This window comes from Colias eurytheme, chromosome 9 (assembly GCF_061535395.1).
Source record: "Colias eurytheme isolate Ceu_HAF_F1 chromosome 9, ilColEury1 Martin Lab GWU primary, whole genome shotgun sequence".
NCBI lineage: Eukaryota > Metazoa > Arthropoda > Insecta > Lepidoptera > Pieridae > Colias > Colias eurytheme.
Genome location: NC_142988.1, coordinates 6,135,309 through 6,152,605, shown reverse-complemented (window position 1 = coordinate 6,152,605; position 17,297 = coordinate 6,135,309). Strand labels below are relative to the sequence as shown.

The 17,297-nt window shown below is 37.4% G+C and overlaps 1 protein-coding gene across 4 annotated transcripts; it reads right to left on the bottom strand.

The window, feature by feature from the left end:
• Positions 1–1,105: 1,105 nt before the first annotated feature.
• Positions 1,106–17,074, bottom strand: Mondo (MLX interacting protein mondo). 4 transcript variants are annotated; one of them, XM_090105524.1, is made up of 17 exons: positions 16,596–17,074; positions 14,710–14,816; positions 12,590–12,663; positions 12,388–12,513; positions 12,013–12,163; positions 11,832–11,927; positions 11,576–11,752; positions 11,211–11,504; positions 10,741–11,120; positions 10,484–10,651; positions 9,286–9,463; positions 8,842–8,963; positions 6,085–6,261; positions 4,602–4,729; positions 4,077–4,200; positions 1,572–3,741; positions 1,106–1,253 (listed from the first exon to the last, which is right to left on the bottom strand). In XM_090105524.1, exons 1-17 carry the CDS (start codon positions 16,886–16,888, stop codon positions 1,138–1,140), a joined length of 4,881 nt encoding a protein of 1,626 aa, XP_089961650.1. In that variant the 5' UTR covers positions 16,889–17,074; the 3' UTR covers positions 1,106–1,137. The 4 variants fall into 4 exon arrangements, with proteins under 4 accessions (XP_089961650.1, XP_089961649.1, XP_089961651.1 ...); XM_090105523.1 differs by having other exon boundaries at positions 12,013–12,187; positions 16,596–17,073; XM_090105525.1 differs by lacking the exon at positions 16,596–17,074 and adding an exon at positions 14,859–14,964 and having other exon boundaries at positions 12,013–12,187; positions 14,710–14,778.
• Positions 17,075–17,297: the final 223 nt, after the last annotated feature.

The window sequence follows — 17,297 nt, the reverse complement described above, 5'->3', positions numbered from 1 at the left end:
TAGACGCGGCATACGCCAACATCATTGCACTAAAAAACAGCGTAATACCTACTTAGTAACGCATTATCACCAATACAGTTGTTCTCTCTTTCACTCTCACGCACGAGACATAATACATGTCTCACTCATGTTCTTCGTAATAACAACTGCCGATTAAAATATAAAAAGAACGTCCAGCCACGACGCTGAATGGTGCGTGACTAAGTGAAACTCGGGCACTTAGCTGAGTTTTTTCTTGCCAAAATAGAGAGCGGGTAACGTATCTAGCTTTTTTATATATCATAGACTGTCAGTGTACAAACTAATACTGGACGTTTGTCCCCAAGAAAACACGACACACCCGTCGATTCGCAAACGGATCGACGGGTGTGTCGTGTGTCATTTTAAAATAAAACGAACCTATCCTAGCCCACCTTCTAAACCAAACATTTATGATTACGAACTCATGTCTAAATTGTAAGCCGCGGCATAATATAAAACTGCGAATGCTTGTAAACTGACTACGCCGTTTGTAAACGGCGAAATTATACAATTTGCATGCGGCATTTACAAATCGAGACATATAAATGATACATCGAAACAACTCTTCGTGCGATCCAACTGACAAGAAAAAGAAAATGTAAATGCCTATTTATTTACAAATGACATTCCCTTTCACTGTGAAGTTTACATCTAAAACAGCAACCGCATTTCAAAAATCCTCTGGGCATCGAATCATATCAACATTTATTTTAAACGAGCTAGCTAATCTTCCAAGTTAAATCCACTTGCATATCGTATCCGTGCAAGATAAGGACACGCTTATAAGACGGTAAAACGAAAGTAGATATGAGGGTATCTCGCCGGCTCGTTGGTGGGCGTGTTGGTGGGCGTGTGGTGGGCGTGGTTTATGTGACGTCACGGTAGGTACGATCCTGGTGACATCACGTTAGGTTATTCCTTGTGACGTCATCCGTCATCTTGGGTTAGTCCTTGTGACGTCGCGGTAGGATCGATCCTTGTGACTTCACTATAGGATCGGTCCATGGGACGTCACGATAGGATCGATCCTTGTGAGGACACGTGGGGGCTGTTCCGTGTGACGTCACGCGTGACGCTGTTGTGACGTCACTTGGGGTGGGTCCGTGTGACGTCACGTTAGGTGGGCTCGCTCTTGACGGCGGCGGCGGCCGCGCGCGCCTCCTCCGCGAGCCGCTCGGGACTCGACAGGATGTCTGTGGTCGTGCACAGCACGCGCAGGGAGTTTAGCACGGCTGTGGAGGGGATGTAAAACATTAATACAATTATTTGCCAACAATAAAACTACTTTATGTTTATTGATGCATGCAAAATATAAAGTATTTTCAGGACAAAATTGTCTTTTAGATGCTGATATAGTAAGAATAATAAGAAATAATCTGCAAGTAACACAATTTTCTAGATCTAAATGATCATTTTGAATCGAAAAGCTAACGGTACATAATTTTTTTTAATTCGAAATAGAGCAGGCATATTGACCACGATCAAGCCTGATGGAGACCGTACACGCGGTCGAACGTTAACAATATAGTCTAACGGTATAGAACACTGACCGGGTCTCATCTCGACGAGCGAGCAGTGCTGCTCGGCCCACAGCAGCGTGGTGCGCACGAGGTCGGCCCCGCTGCTGCACGACACGCAAACAATATAGTCTAACGGTATAGAACACTGACCGGGTCTCATCTCGACGAGCGAGCAGTGCTGCTCGGCCCACAGCAGCGTGGTGCGCACGAGGTCGGCCCCGCTGCTGCACGACACGCAAACAATATAGTCTAACGGTATAGAACACTGACCGGGTCTCATCTCGACGAGCGAGCAGTGCTGCTCGGCCCACAGCAGCGTGGTGCGCACGAGGTCGGCCCCGCTGCTGCACGACACGCAAACAATATAGTCTAACGGTATAGAACACTGACCGGGTCTCATCTCGACGAGCGAGCAGTGCTGCTCGGCCCACAGCAGCGTGGTGCGCACGAGGTCGGCCCCGCTGCTGCACGACACGCAAACAATATAGTCTAACGGTATAGAACACTGACCGGGTCTCATCTCGACGAGCGAGCAGTGCTGCTCGGCCCACAGCAGCGTGGTGCGCACGAGGTCGGCCCCGCTGCTGCACGACACGCAAACAATATAGTCTAACGGTATAGAACACTGACCGGGTCTCATCTCGACGAGCGAGCAGTGCTGCTCGGCCCACAGCAGCGTGGTGCGCACGAGGTCGGCCCCGCTGCTGCACGACACGCAAACAATATAGTCTAACGGTATAGAACACTGACCGGGTCTCATCTCGACGAGCGAGCAGTGCTGCTCGGCCCACAGCAGCGTGGTGCGCACGAGGTCGGCCCCGCTGCTGCACGACACGCAAACAATATAGTCTAACGGTATAGAACACTGACCGGGTCTCATCTCGACGAGCGAGCAGTGCTGCTCGGCCCACAGCAGCGTGGTGCGCACGAGGTCGGCCCCGCTGCTGCACGACACGCAAACAATATAGTCTAACGGTATAGAACACTGACCGGGTCTCATCTCGACGAGCGAGCAGTGCTGCTCGGCCCACAGCAGCGTGGTGCGCACGAGGTCGGCCCCGCTGCTGCACGACACGCAAACAATATAGTCTAACGGTATAGAACACTGACCGGGTCTCATCTCGACGAGCGAGCAGTGCTGCTCGGCCCACAGCAGCGTGGTGCGCACGAGGTCGGCCCCGCTGCTGCACGACACGCAAACAATATAGTCTAACGGTATAGAACACTGACCGGGTCTCATCTCGACGAGCGAGCAGTGCTGCTCGGCCCACAGCAGCGTGGTGCGCACGAGGTCGGCCCCGCTGCTGCACGACACGCAAACAATATAGTCTAACGGTATAGAACACTGACCGGGTCTCATCTCGACGAGCGAGCAGTGCTGCTCGGCCCACAGCAGCGTGGTGCGCACGAGGTCGGCCCCGCTGCTGCACGACACGCAAACAATATAGTCTAACGGTATAGAACACTGACCGGGTCTCATCTCGACGAGCGAGCAGTGCTGCTCGGCCCACAGCAGCGTGGTGCGCACGAGGTCGGCCCCGCTGCTGCACGACACGCAAACAATATAGTCTAACGGTATAGAACACTGACCGGGTCTCATCTCGACGAGCGAGCAGTGCTGCTCGGCCCACAGCAGCGTGGTGCGCACGAGGTCGGCCCCGCTGCTGCACGACACGCAAACAATATAGTCTAACGGTATAGAACACTGACCGGGTCTCATCTCGACGAGCGAGCAGTGCTGCTCGGCCCACAGCAGCGTGGTGCGCACGAGGTCGGCCCCGCTGCTGCACGACACGCAAACAATATAGTCTAACGGTATAGAACACTGACCGGGTCTCATCTCGACGAGCGAGCAGTGCTGCTCGGCCCACAGCAGCGTGGTGCGCACGAGGTCGGCCCCGCTGCTGCACGACACGCAAACAATATAGTCTAACGGTATAGAACACTGACCGGGTCTCATCTCGACGAGCGAGCAGTGCTGCTCGGCCCACAGCAGCGTGGTGCGCACGAGGTCGGCCCCGCTGCTGCACGACACGCAAACAATATAGTCTAACGGTATAGAACACTGACCGGGTCTCATCTCGACGAGCGAGCAGTGCTGCTCGGCCCACAGCAGCGTGGTGCGCACGAGGTCGGCCCCGCTGCTGCACGACACGCACGCGCTGAACGACTCCACCAGCGCCGCGCTCACCACGCTGAACTGTGCAGAGCTCAGGAAAACATTGCTTTTGTGTGTGCACATGCAAAGCTTAATAGAGCTTACTTTCGGGATGTATAGCTTTGAATTGAATAAATTTCACAATTTTTTAAATTTTGTCCTTAATGGCAAAGAGAGAAAAACTACTGAAAACGAGGATAGCGGCAAAACGGTACTTACTAAAGATTAATAGAATTTCATTTTGAATGAAGCAAAATACATTTGTGCAGCAAAATGGAAAATAAATAATAACTGAACATAAAGACCGAGATACATAACCGCCCTCCCACTCCCCCATACACAATAAAACACTTTATTTAACCACTCAAAAAGGATACGAGCCAATACTTCCAGTTGTGCATAGTGCGTGCGGCTACGTGCGCGGCGAACATCTCGCGCAGGCGCCCCGACCGACCGCGCGACACTGGCGCGCCCGTCGCCGGCAGCAGCGAGTGGCAGTTGCTAGCAGAATTATATTATATAATATTTAACATCAATATTATATTATTTTTTATTATTATTTAACTATATTATTTTAATTTTTCATTTAAATTTAATAACGATTAATTCGTTTTCATTTCATGTTCACGTTCAATGTTCAGGAATACTAGCCTAATAATATTATGTAGGGCAAACACAATTTAAAACAAGACGATATATCTATTATCAAGAGCGATGTACAATGCAACCAAATCCAAAAACAATGGATGTAGTGCTTTTACTTTGTGTAAAGATGATCTGTAAAGATGATCAGAATGCAAATTGGTGCAGTTGTTTTTAAGTTTATACAAAAACAAACAGACTTTGTTTTATAATATTTAATGACTATTTTAGCCTATTTCTGTAACCAATGAAATACTTACGAAATGGAATTATTTAAACATTCGATTTGCTGCCGTAAGCTCTCCATTTCTTCCTTTATCTGATTTCTTTCCGCCTTCAATTGCTTTATATATTCTGCACCCTTTTGCAACATTGCAGCTTTACTTATCTGAAAATACGAGACAATAAAACTGTACTATCGTATGTGTTATCTCTTTATTATTCATTATTTGATAAAAGGTATTCTGCAAGGGCGAAATATAGGCATGACACAGCATTTCAAATGCATCATAAGTGAGAGACATAATATTATCGTATAAACATAGCGCCATCGATCTAGTATTGCTTTAATTGGTTCCGATTGATTGAATGAGACGCGACCGTCGACGTGGGTTTGATTATAGACCGGGTTGATTTTATTTGATTACATAACGATGTATGATAACAAACAACAATCTACATACACGGCAGACGTCAGACGTGCAATCCTTTGTAGAATTTCGTTATCTTTGAAAATAAAATCAAAGACGTATATTTTATTAGCTTACTCTTGAACAAACTTGTCAACTGTAAGATCTGTACAAATGCAAATTAACAAACTATTCTTTGTATTTACTTCGGGGGACACATTTTATTAATATCTTAATGATATGTGCAAAACAAATAGAGTTAATTTTAACACTATGAAATAATGCAGAACGTTGTTTGCGTCATTCCATGTCTCTTTCTTTTTAAAGTATTTAAGGTTCAAATGAAAAAAGCAAAATATACGCAACTGAAATGTAGCCAAACTTTTTGCACTACATAAAATAATATTGCCAGAATATACTAAAGAAATAGATGTTTAATTTAACTAAAATATCATTTTAGTATTTTCATAGGGATCTACTATGGATGATATAGAAAACATCGCCAATCAATCAAATTATAAGTACATCATACCTGTCTTAAAATCAATAATAACACTAACTTATGTAGGAATATTGAATACGTTTATCTATTTTCTCGTAATGCCGCATCGCAAGTTTTCATGGCAGATAGCGGTCTGCGGTATACATCAATATCATAAAATTCTATCTATATTTACATTTTCCAAAAACCATATCAGTCTATTGATTCTCCGTAACGTTACATCCTAAATCAGTAGCCAATTAAAAAAAGCCATAAACACATAAAATTTTACATTTACAATATTATTTTTTTTTATATAACAGCACAATTAACAGTAATATTAATAAGTAATAGTGTTGTAGTGACTTAAACAATAAATTTTGTTGGTGCAAATTTTAGTTTAATTTAAAAGTACAAACGTTTAATTTTAAAGTGAAACTTCTTTCGCAAGATTCAAATACAATACCAAAATCGCCTTACTCCATGACGTGACGGTATTGCCATGACGCGACCTTGAAATTTTACTATCAGCGCGCCTAAAGAAGTTTCCCTTCAAATTGTAGCTGTCGCTGGCCACCGGTGGCCCGTTTGTGCCGTTAAGTTTGTTCCATATTCGACTTTGGTGTTCCTTACCTTAGCAGCGGGATTGGTATTGAGGTGCGGTATGAGCGCCTGCAGCGTGTCGAAGCCGTTCTTGATGTTGTAGCGTCGCTTCTGCTCCGCGTGCAGGTGCGTGCGGCGCGGCTCCCGCGGCGAGCCCGCGCGCGGGGAGCCCGGCGACCCGCCCGGGGAGAGCGACTGCGCTCGGGACTGTTCACGCAACCGTCATACACTTATTTGTTTGTTACTTGTATTGTAATGAATGGGAAAGTGTGTATGTGCTTCTTTCACGTTGCTATGAAAGTTTAATATGCTAGAAGCTAATGAATCATCTCATTCGCATAGGAGATACCTTTGCAAAGGATCGGTAGGAAGCTAGTGTGATATAGACTTTTTAATTGTATGGATTAAATTTGCTTTAACTACGCGGGCGTAAACGCGCGCATTATACTTATGAAATAAATATTATGCATTGACAATAAATAACCAAAAATATTCATTTTTCTAAAAATTAATATAAGGAGAAAAATGTTGCATGAACATTGTCTTTTTTTAAAGTGAAACTTTTATTACATCGTCTCAAACTTTTTGGTCTGTGTAGCGCATGTCGCGTGTATCGCGGCTGCCGTCGGCAGCCGACCGTCACGCGACATGCGCTACACAAAGCAGTGTTCGGAACCGTTCGAACAGTTTCACTTTTACCGTGGTTTCATAAAACCACACAACATCTTTTTTTTCGTTTGTCTGATTATTATCAGTTTAAATTTACACAATACATATGTGTCTTGAAAAGTAAATTGTTTTCCAGAAGATTTGTGTGTTTTAGTGTATTTACAGTACTCTTATGCATAAATTGTTACACAAAGCATTCAACCATATTATGCTACTATTACTACTACTAATTACTTTCTGATTCTTTGAGCTTCAATTAATGATGCGTTTCAGTTTGATGTTGGTAAAAAATGAATTATCATAATACATTTGTTTATAATTAATTTCGACTGAGATTCCAGATTAAAATTAGATTTAAGTATCTGTTTTACAGACGTCTCAAATGGTAACATTAATAACATGCGACAAAACTTCCACTTCTTTCATAAGCAATTAAATATCTGTACAAAGTTCATGATATGGCTATTTACATTTTTAATGTGTATTTCTCGCAGAAAGATTTCAAGACGTATCCAATTGATTATATAAGCTAAATTGATTACAGAAATTTTTACATTTCTAATGTGTGAAAAAATACTGAAATAATATCGGTTGAATGATAAATTAAAAACAAAAAATAAATTGATCGATAAGCTCAACAAAATTAAACATCAACAAAAAAATATCAGGGTGGATATACTTTCTTACTAAAAAAAATCCAGGCAGCGGTCAAATATAGAACAGTGTGCATAACAAGTTTGCAATCTTGTGAAAAACAACAGTTATTAAATAAATATTTATTATTTATATTACCCAAAAGTTAAACAAAATGTAGACTTTTTTTTCAATGTTCAATTGATTATCGGGTCGAAAATAGCTATAAAATTGGCAAAAACGATAAGAATACAATATGTAGGTCGCCAATGATACCAAATAGATGATTTTTATGCTAGCAACAAATAAATCATCTGCTATAATAACGGCCGATTACGTTATTGTCGAGATAAGAACAACTGGGACCGAAGTCTACAGTCGGAGACAAATTTGCACAAGCCCAGAGCGTGATACTCGAGAAAAACAATTTGACAAATTGTCAGTATCGCAATCCGATTATGATAGGGGCTTTACGACTGATAACGTATAGGCCTTTTATGCGATTTCTTGTATTTTATAGAATTATTAAGATAAGCTGTATTAGGGGGAGAGATATAAATTTAAAATTGACATGTTTCTTTTTATTATTATTAAAATTAAAATTATGTTCATCATCACCAACCATGGCCGTCGCCATCGACATTAGAACTGAGTACCCTAGGATAGATACATTAGATCTCAAAAATTATTCTGGTCAATAGATTTTTGCTTTTGCTAGAATTTATTACGATTTTGCCATATTTTTTAAGTTTTTTTTTAGGTTTTCTTACTACTATAATACTTATACTTAAATACCAAGTATTGTGAAATTAATTGGCATTTATATTGGTAACTTTTAAGTTAAATTTAATCATATTTATTTATTTTTAAGCAAAAAATACAAAACACGCCACATTCTACTTGATAAGAAAATTTTTTAGAGGACAGCCTCTAATCGAAAAAGAACTAATCTAACTAATAAGGAAGTAGGTACATGTTATTATCGTATGATATTTTTTTTTCTAAGAATAAGCTTTTAGGTGTTAAATATTAGGTTAGTTTTGGTAGCATATCTTGAAATAGAGGGGAAGCTTTATTTTAATGGTACCTACCTATTATGTATATACAATTTTATACTTAAATATATATTATTTATACAAGTTTAAATGTCTGCACGTTTACACATGTTTAAACATGTCCGCAACTTTATCTAAATAAATCAAAGCATTATCAAGGTACATCAATGACATATCTGTTATTTATTTTGTCATAAACGTTTATTAGGACAATTGTTTTATTTTTACAAGTTATTATAACAGCATATAAGGCTTTATGGTGATGGATGATTAGAATTTAGAAAGATGAAAAATGAAAATGATGAAATGTCCTAAAGTAATTACATTTGAAAAGAAGTGATTCAATGTATGCTTTGTTTTTATCATAAATTGGAGTTAGATATATAAAATGTATTTACTCATAAAGGTGTATAAATTTGAAATAACTTACATGATGCGGCGACATAACATCGCTGCCGATGGGAGAGGGCTGCGCCCTCAATATCGGAGACTTCAGGGGATCCGACCCTAAACCTTCCTCCGTACTATTGTTTAACTTATATAAGCTTTGAGCTGTAAAAAAATATTCAAAGTTTAAAATAATTTCGTAATAGCCATCAAAATCTCGAATTTAGATAAACTCCATTAAATTTTTCAAAAATCTTATAACGTCGATATCTTACTTATTTGTTGCATTAAAAAGATGTAGGTAAGTAGGTAAGATGTAGGTTGAACAGAAAGCAATATAGGGTAGGTCATAAAAAGAGGGTAGGAACTAGGATCGTTCTCTATTATTTTTTCATAAAAAAGAGGTAGGATCATTCTCTATTATTATTTCATAAAAAATCGGGAAGGATCATTCTCCATAATTATTCTTCCACAAAATAGTACGCACAATGTTGCGCCGAGAGCAGCTGCGCGAGCATCACGCTCGCCTGCGGCAGCGCGGGCTCGGAGGCCACGCTGGTGAGCGGCGGCGGGCGGCGCGCGCCCGACCCGCCCGGCGCCTCGCCCGCCGTGCTCGACGTCGAGCGGGACCTGATGCGCATGGCCGCTGGGTTCAGGTCTCGACCCTGAACATGTTGAAGTGAAAACTTCTTTAGCGGCGGAAAATCTTAAACTCGCGTCAGGACACGTGGCCTGATCGAAAAAGCGTAAGACGGATTTTTTTTTTAGCTCTTATATTCCATGCGTAAGACGGATACCATTCCAAAATATCAACCCGTCTTTTTTATCGTATTTTGAAGGGTGTGGGCCAATTTTATAATTTCATGTTATTGCACTGTTGCATTTCATAGTTTTCAGTGGAAGTTTGTGTGTGCTTTCAGTCATAGAAATACCAACATTAGTTAACATCGATGCATTATATTATCTTACAGTATATTAGATATAGATATAGATACAGACTATATTGTTACTTTGTGCACATCAAAAACATAAAATAGTGAAGCAACCTTTAATCTTTTAGTTTAATAGCACAAATGTTTCACGTTTGATCCGTTTATATGGAACGAAATATCAATTATGCAATAATTTTAAATGCTTATGCATTATTTAAGCATTGAAGTAAACTTTTTTTTTCAAAAATAAAGAGATCATCATACTGTTCATAATCCAAATTTGTAAACGTAATTCATTCAATCAATTATAATGAAATCTTACAAATTTGGATCTTTTAAATAACGCTACTTTAAAATAAAAGTATTTTAAACTTGTTGCACTCAGGAATACCCTAATATTCATATAATATGATAACAAAGGTCTTCAAGGTCAAGCTTCAAGGACGATGCGTTAATTTTTCCGGTTGTCGAATGATATGACCGCGCATCGATTACAAATTGATTATTTTCGAAAAATTTTTTTTAATAAAATGCTTATGAATCATTCAATTTCGCCAATCCAAGACAATATCTCTACAGACCTAGCATGAATTTTCTTTAAAACTTTCAGAATTGAACAACGCTAAAACAAAAGCTAAAGCTCTAATAGGAGAGAATTTCACATAGAATTTGTTCCGAATTTAGCAAAAGTTAATTCTCCTAGAAATGACATTATACGAGAACAAGTACACACGTAAGCAAAACGAAACTTACCCTAGCGCTATGTGTTACGGGCGCATCATGGCTGCCACTGGCCACAGGCTCGGTGACGACCCAGTCCGCGTTCAACTGCGAGCCCAGGGGCAAGCTGTGCGAACGGAACTGCTCCTTGTTCCGGACACTCGCTGTACTTGCCGAACTCGTACCCACCGTCACTTGCGCCTAAATAACCAAATTATTCAAATAGAGTATGATTCGCTGTAAAACATTTTAATAATAGAGAAATTTGAAGGAATAAATGGGAACATTACCTGCTGTGAAGTAGCCGGCGCTAAAGGAGGTGAGGGGAGCTTGAACGAGCGCGGATTAGCAGTAGGCGTAGGTTTCGCCTTGAACTCCGAAGTATTTGGCTGCAAATACTGCATTTGAGGGGACGTCTGCCGAACTGGTGGTCGAGAATCAAAGTTCTGGGGCACGTGAGCCTGACACTGTATCGGCTGTGAATAATTCTGGTATTGAGTATTCGACATGGGACTTGAATATGGCAAGGAAATTGCGAGACGAGTCCGAGGTTTTTCCCTATTATAACCGCTCCTCCCTTGAATCACAACTGTCGACGCATACTTCACGTTTTGCACTGGATGTTGAAGCAGCGATACTGTTTCTGGGGCCGTCTGGGAAGGCGGTAGTGCTGTATAAAAAAACAAAAAACAATCATACAATCATACATTACACTTCGAAATGAATAATAATTACCAAATAAAATACTACAGATACATACGGGCGTTGTATTTGGGATACGAATCCGGTTGGGGCATTACTTTATGTGGTGCATTCACATATCTTAACCTTGGCGCTTTGGTAGCATAGACATTGCTGTGAATTTGTTGTTCTGGCTGAGTGACTTCTTGTTGTTCGTACGTATTTTGCGGATAAGCAGGCATTATCTGTTGGGTGCCGAGTAGATTATTCTGCATTTCTGGTTCAGAATAAAGCCGATCATTATTGTACATCCGCAATGGCTCATTTTTAGGCGGCTCCGACATAGGCATCATTTGAGTATTATTACTAGTGCCTGAAATAGAGATATGATTAAAAACATTCTCATTTCTAAACCTAAGAATTATTTATTTTTTATTGACATACCGTGAATGGTCATCTGACTTGTAGGCATTGTGGCAGTGGTGGCGTTGTGATTTCCTGTGATGTAACCTTGAGAAGAATATGTGTCCACTGACATACCACTCCTGTAAATGGGATCTTCTGTGGGAAGAGTCGTTTCTTCGGGTACGGGCGGTAAACGAGGCGTAGATGACAGAAGATCTGAGAAAAATAATATAATTTACACGGATAAAATATACGAACGAATTTATAATAAATATCAAAAATAACGTTAAATTACCGTGAAGTGGTTCCAACGTGTCCATAAAATCATCAAGATTAGGCTGCAAGGGACCTAAGCTTGGTTGAATGAAGTCAGCTAAGCTTGCGCCCCTGGCTAAAATTAAAATGAACATCTGTATCGATAACCGGATCGTTATCATAAATATAAAATCTGTCGGTACAAAAACTATTATCAATACCAATTTCCCTGCAATCGGGGAAAGCAAATGGTTGATGATTAGTAATTGTGGAGAATAGTGTGTCACTCATGAAGTTAAGATAGTCCTCGTCTGTGAGCATATTGCCCGCAAGGTCGCTGCACTGGGACTCCACCGTGTCCATATCCGACATCTGAAAACCGGACAGTTGTAACATCTGAAAAGTTGCATATATTTACTAACTGTACTCAAAATGACTTGTCATACTTCAAATATTCATGGTTTTTGCCCTTAATATTCCGAAACCGCACACCCATAACATTCATAAGCTTTTTTTAACAATACGCTCAAAAGCCCACGCCGATATCGCAATGAAATTTTACATTAAAAAATCTGCATAATCTAAAGATCACTTACAGAGTCCTGGACAGAGGTGTCCCCCTTGCCAAGGAGTCGCATAATATGAAACATGCGCCATTTTTTGTATTCTGCTATAACCGCTTCAGCTCGTCTCTTCCAGTATTTTCCTTCTAGAATCGTTGTCTAAAAAGGGAAATGTTTATTTTAATTGTATACTTATAGATAACCTTAAAAAATAAAAATTAAATTATGAACTTACTTCTGGTTTCACGTGTGTGTCAACATCCAAAGGGGAAGCGAACTGGCACACCAAAGTGTTTTGTTTCTTTATAACTAAAATAAATAGTTAGATACATTACTGTTACATAACACGCTAGCGGAAATTATGCTAAATACTTTCTATTTATGCTTATAGAATAGTTGAAACATATTATTCACTAAATTAACTAAATATTAACACCATTACATGTTGTTAAGTTAATCGATATGCCTTAATACCTTTCAAGACTTCTGATCAGATTGAAACACCCAAATAAAAGAGCTCAATAAGAACTTTAATTTTATCATAACAAGAAAATTAATGTTAAAAGTATACATTTTGAAACAAATAAGAGAATAAAAAAATCAAAAAACCACAATCTAATACCGCGTACTTACTGTACACACAGCCAATTTATCTCTGAAACGGATTTGTAACGTAAGCGACCGTTGATAAGACATTCTCATGATTTCTATTGCAGTATAATATAAAACCCGATCTTTTTTGTCTTTAAATTGAACATTGAAATTTCGCCGTCAATGGTGTTATCTTGGTAGCCATGTGGCAGCCGCCTTGTGCAATGTAGCCTCATTATAGATTTATTTATGTACATTATTAGGTAAATGAACTTTCAAGTAGAATCCTAAGGGGCATACGAGTATTATCGATTGCTACCTAACGCATGGCTGTGATAGGAAATTTACAGAGATTCATACGTATACGTATGTTTTTAATATATATGTCGTGACCATATCGTAGATTTGCTCATTTCATGACATGGCCAACATAGTTTGATCAGATCGTTAAATCGTCAACGTTTTACGATTTGGTCATCGACATTTGGCCAGATCGTATAAAATATCTTAGAGAGTCCATAAAACATTAAAAAATTCAGAATATTTTATTTAAGAACTTGTTTATTGTCATTTAATTTAGTGCCGCGTTAGCGCCGGCGAATACCAGAAGCGAATGGTTTTTTCAATAGAAAAATTTAACGATCTGGCCAAACTAAATTGGCCATTTCGTGAAATGAGCAAATCTACGATATGGCAACGACATTGTAAAAACGCATTAAGGCATATTTATGTTAAATATTCGTATTTATAATTAACTGGTTTGAGTGCGGTGGCAATTATGGGTATGCTATTCCATTGTGAATTAAGTTTTAAGTTGAGACTATGTAACCAACTTAATTTCTTATTACATGACTACAAAAAAGTTCAAAATAAGTAAAACAAAATAGGAAAAATAACAAAAATTTCCGTCGTTAAAAATAGCCAACCGGATATTGAACCCCTTAATTTTAAAAGCTACAAAACTCGTTTTATTGTACCAGATTACTTTGATGATATACATAATATGTAGATTTTTTATTTTATTTACACTACGAAAATTTAAAGCCTATTTTCACACCTTGTTTTACAAATAACAAATCGTGATGATTTTTCAATAGGTATCTTACAAAATTTGCACATAAAAATCTATACTATATTAAGTATTGATACGAAATCGATGAATGAATGATACTTATAATTTTTTTTTATTATTTACTTGTTAAATTGACTTCTCAAAAAAAAACATCGCCATTTCATTTAAATGCCTAATACTTCTCTACTCTATTGATAATTATTTACAAATTTGATTTGTTTATATTAACGAGTGTAAAAAAAAGTCACGAGTTTAAATTTTTAGCGTCTTTGTGTCTGGTTCGTGTAAATGTTTGATTATACAGCCCAGCACGTATATTGGTAAGAGAACTATGCAACATTTATAATAGCAAATTTTACACCATCAACTTAGTGTTATTATTAAATTTATTTTGATGTGCCAATATGTGATTATAGTTATAGGCTTAAAAAAGCTTCATAAAGTCAGGTAATTGCCCAAATCGTGTAGGCGAGCGAGCGAGATGCAATCTGTTTTATGCGTAAGAGTGAAAGAGAACATGAAGCGCGTCTTATTAACGGCCAATAAAATACAATATTCTTTGTCCATAACCTATTTATGCTTTTGATACGTCACTTTTTCGGAAATTGTTTGATTTTTTTATTCCACATGTTGCATATAAAAATGTCTTGTATTGAAGACTAGCAATAACAAAAGTAAATAATTGTACTTACACTGCATGTGCCAACATCTCCATATAACATTGTTTAATCTGATTTTGTCCTTCCACCGGAGTTTGATACCTTTGAAACGATTCCATTTTGGTGATGTTAGTTTTTGTCTATAATAATGAAATAAATAAAATTACATCAATCTTACTCACCATTGCTTAATTAATGTTGGGGTCACAAACACTTATTAATAGTTTGAGTATTTATAACTAAATTAGTCTTTGAACTAGACAAATCCATTTTTAATTTACAAAAAATATGAGACAACATATTCAATAGTGGGTAAATAAGAATTTTTGTTTCTCGACAAATGTACAGCTTCAGTGTTGTACTGTACTGTACTGTTAATACAGAAATGAACACTTCGCGGTAAATATCTTATCTTTAAATTATCAATATGGGATCTTAAGCTTATTTTAAATAACAGTTTGATAAGCAAGCCACCTAAACATATCTTATCTTTGCTTCTTCTACTCTAAGCATACATGGATAAAATATGCAGTTAGAAACATATTTTATTCAATTTATTTATTAACCGACTTTAGAATGGAAATTGAAACTGTCATTATCCAAAGTATGTGGGTAGATTTGAACTCTGATATTATTTTAAGAAAAATATATTAAAACAGAGAATAAGTAGTATCCAGCAGCTTTAATTTTACTTTGGATTAAAAAAGTAATAACTACTCTTAACCGCAGTCCCATAAATATTTTATACTTAATGCAATAATTTTAACAGGACCACATCATATCATATTATAGAAAATGATGTGATATTTATCATTCAATCATCAAAAAAGACACTAAAGAATATAATATAAAATTATCAGAACTTAAGTAAGTCGTATATAAAAATTCATAAAGAAAATAAAATACTTTTCAATTTCTAACTTGTAAAAAATTTGAAACACATTTTCCTCTTGTACTTTCAATAATTGATTATCATTTAAGGCAAGTAAATAATGTTTGCTTATAATCTCATTAATATACAATTTACTTCTCAATATAATATATTGAATATAAATGAATAATGAAGCATACAATTTAATTTTTTTATATGTAATAATTACAAACCTGTAAAGATTTGATTAGTTTTTAGCCTTAAGAAATCAAAGTTGACACTTTGCACCAAACTAAAACTCAACATGTAATGAAAAGGTAAGTAATGCTTTCAAATCAATTTTTCTTATAAGAATGTTTTTTTTTATGAATAATAATAATCCAATAAAGTGGCATAATTATAGTAATTTAATTTTTTTTTGTATTTAAAAATATGTTACATCTAAAAAATATGTAAATGCATGTGTAGTTCAGAATTACAAAGTAAGTTTTATAACTCTGTAATTAGAATTCAATATTTAAGTATAAAATATAATATTTGATGTTATATTTATAAATACACAAGCTATTAACAGACACACTTATCTGCAGAAATGACCTGTCTTTCATAGACTTTGATGACCTTACGTTATCTTTGCACACTAAACCAATCAGAAAATGTGTTTCCTTATTTTTACACAAATTTTAACTAACCACCGCAATAGTCATGAGACAGAACATGGTTATCTTTTAAGTTAATATTTATTTTCATAAAACAGGATTATAGTTAACTATTGGAATTTTCTTTTCCATATAAAACAAGATAATATGACTGTGTTTTCATAGACCTAACATAGACTTTATTAGATAACTTGCAAAGATTACTCAATAAGAGTGGAAAATAACCAATAGAAACAACAACATTTAATACATAAAGATATTAAAAGGTCAAGCTTTTGTTGTTCAAGACTAACTTACTCTGTAATGCCTATCTCTAAGAAATTATTTTCAAAATGAATTACCCGTTTAAGATTAAAATAGTAACTGTTAATTACATTAAAAATATTTACCTGTATGCTAAGGTCATGCATTTGAATAATTTTGTAAGAGATATTTCAATAGAAAGTTGTTGATGTTGTTTACTTTCATCTTTATCTGAGAGTTGAAATGTTTCAGTAGAAACAGGTACTGTGTATGTTGCTACAACAGCCTCCTTTTGTACATTTTGTTCTTCATCTGGGACTGGTACAGCTAAGTCATCGTAATCATCTTGCTCTTCTGCTTCAAAATGCGACACCATAAAATGTCCAGAGTGTATTGCTTCTTTTCCAGGTCTGGATTGACGTTTCTCGACGTGGGTCATTTTTTTAAGTCTTACACTAGCACAGTTTATGATATAAACATTTATTAAATTAAATAATAATTCTTATAGGCTTCAACTAAAGGGCTTATCCATTTCCATATTTTCACTTATCACTCACATTGTTTTTTTCCACATGCCTGACATTTGCTCTGAAAGTTGCTATATTTTAGCTATAAACAGGTTATAAATGTAAGGAATTCAATAGATCTCGATCCGAAAACAATATTGAATGTAATATAAAAATATTAAATATGTAATCAGTAATAACCACAGATAAAATTACTAAATATGATAATTATTGAATGCCTCCTTAATCCTTTAATTCAAACGCTGAATGTTATAATGACGGTTTTACTATAATTAGTCACGTTGCGTTGGGTCCAATCACAGGGTCCAATATTTTTAAAAA

Coding starts and splice junctions, on each gene's coding strand:
- Mondo (XM_090105523.1), bottom strand. CDS start 16,888: ATGACCCACGTCGAGAAACGTCAATCCAGACCTGGAAAAGAAGCAATA. Junction 12,514..12,589: donor ACACACACGTGAAACCAGAA/GTAAGTTCATAA, acceptor TTCCCTTTTTAG/ACAACGATTCTAGAAGGAAA. Junction 4,730..6,084: donor ATACCAATCCCGCTGCTAAG/GTAAGGAACACC, acceptor TCGTATTTTCAG/ATAAGTAAAGCTGCAATGTT.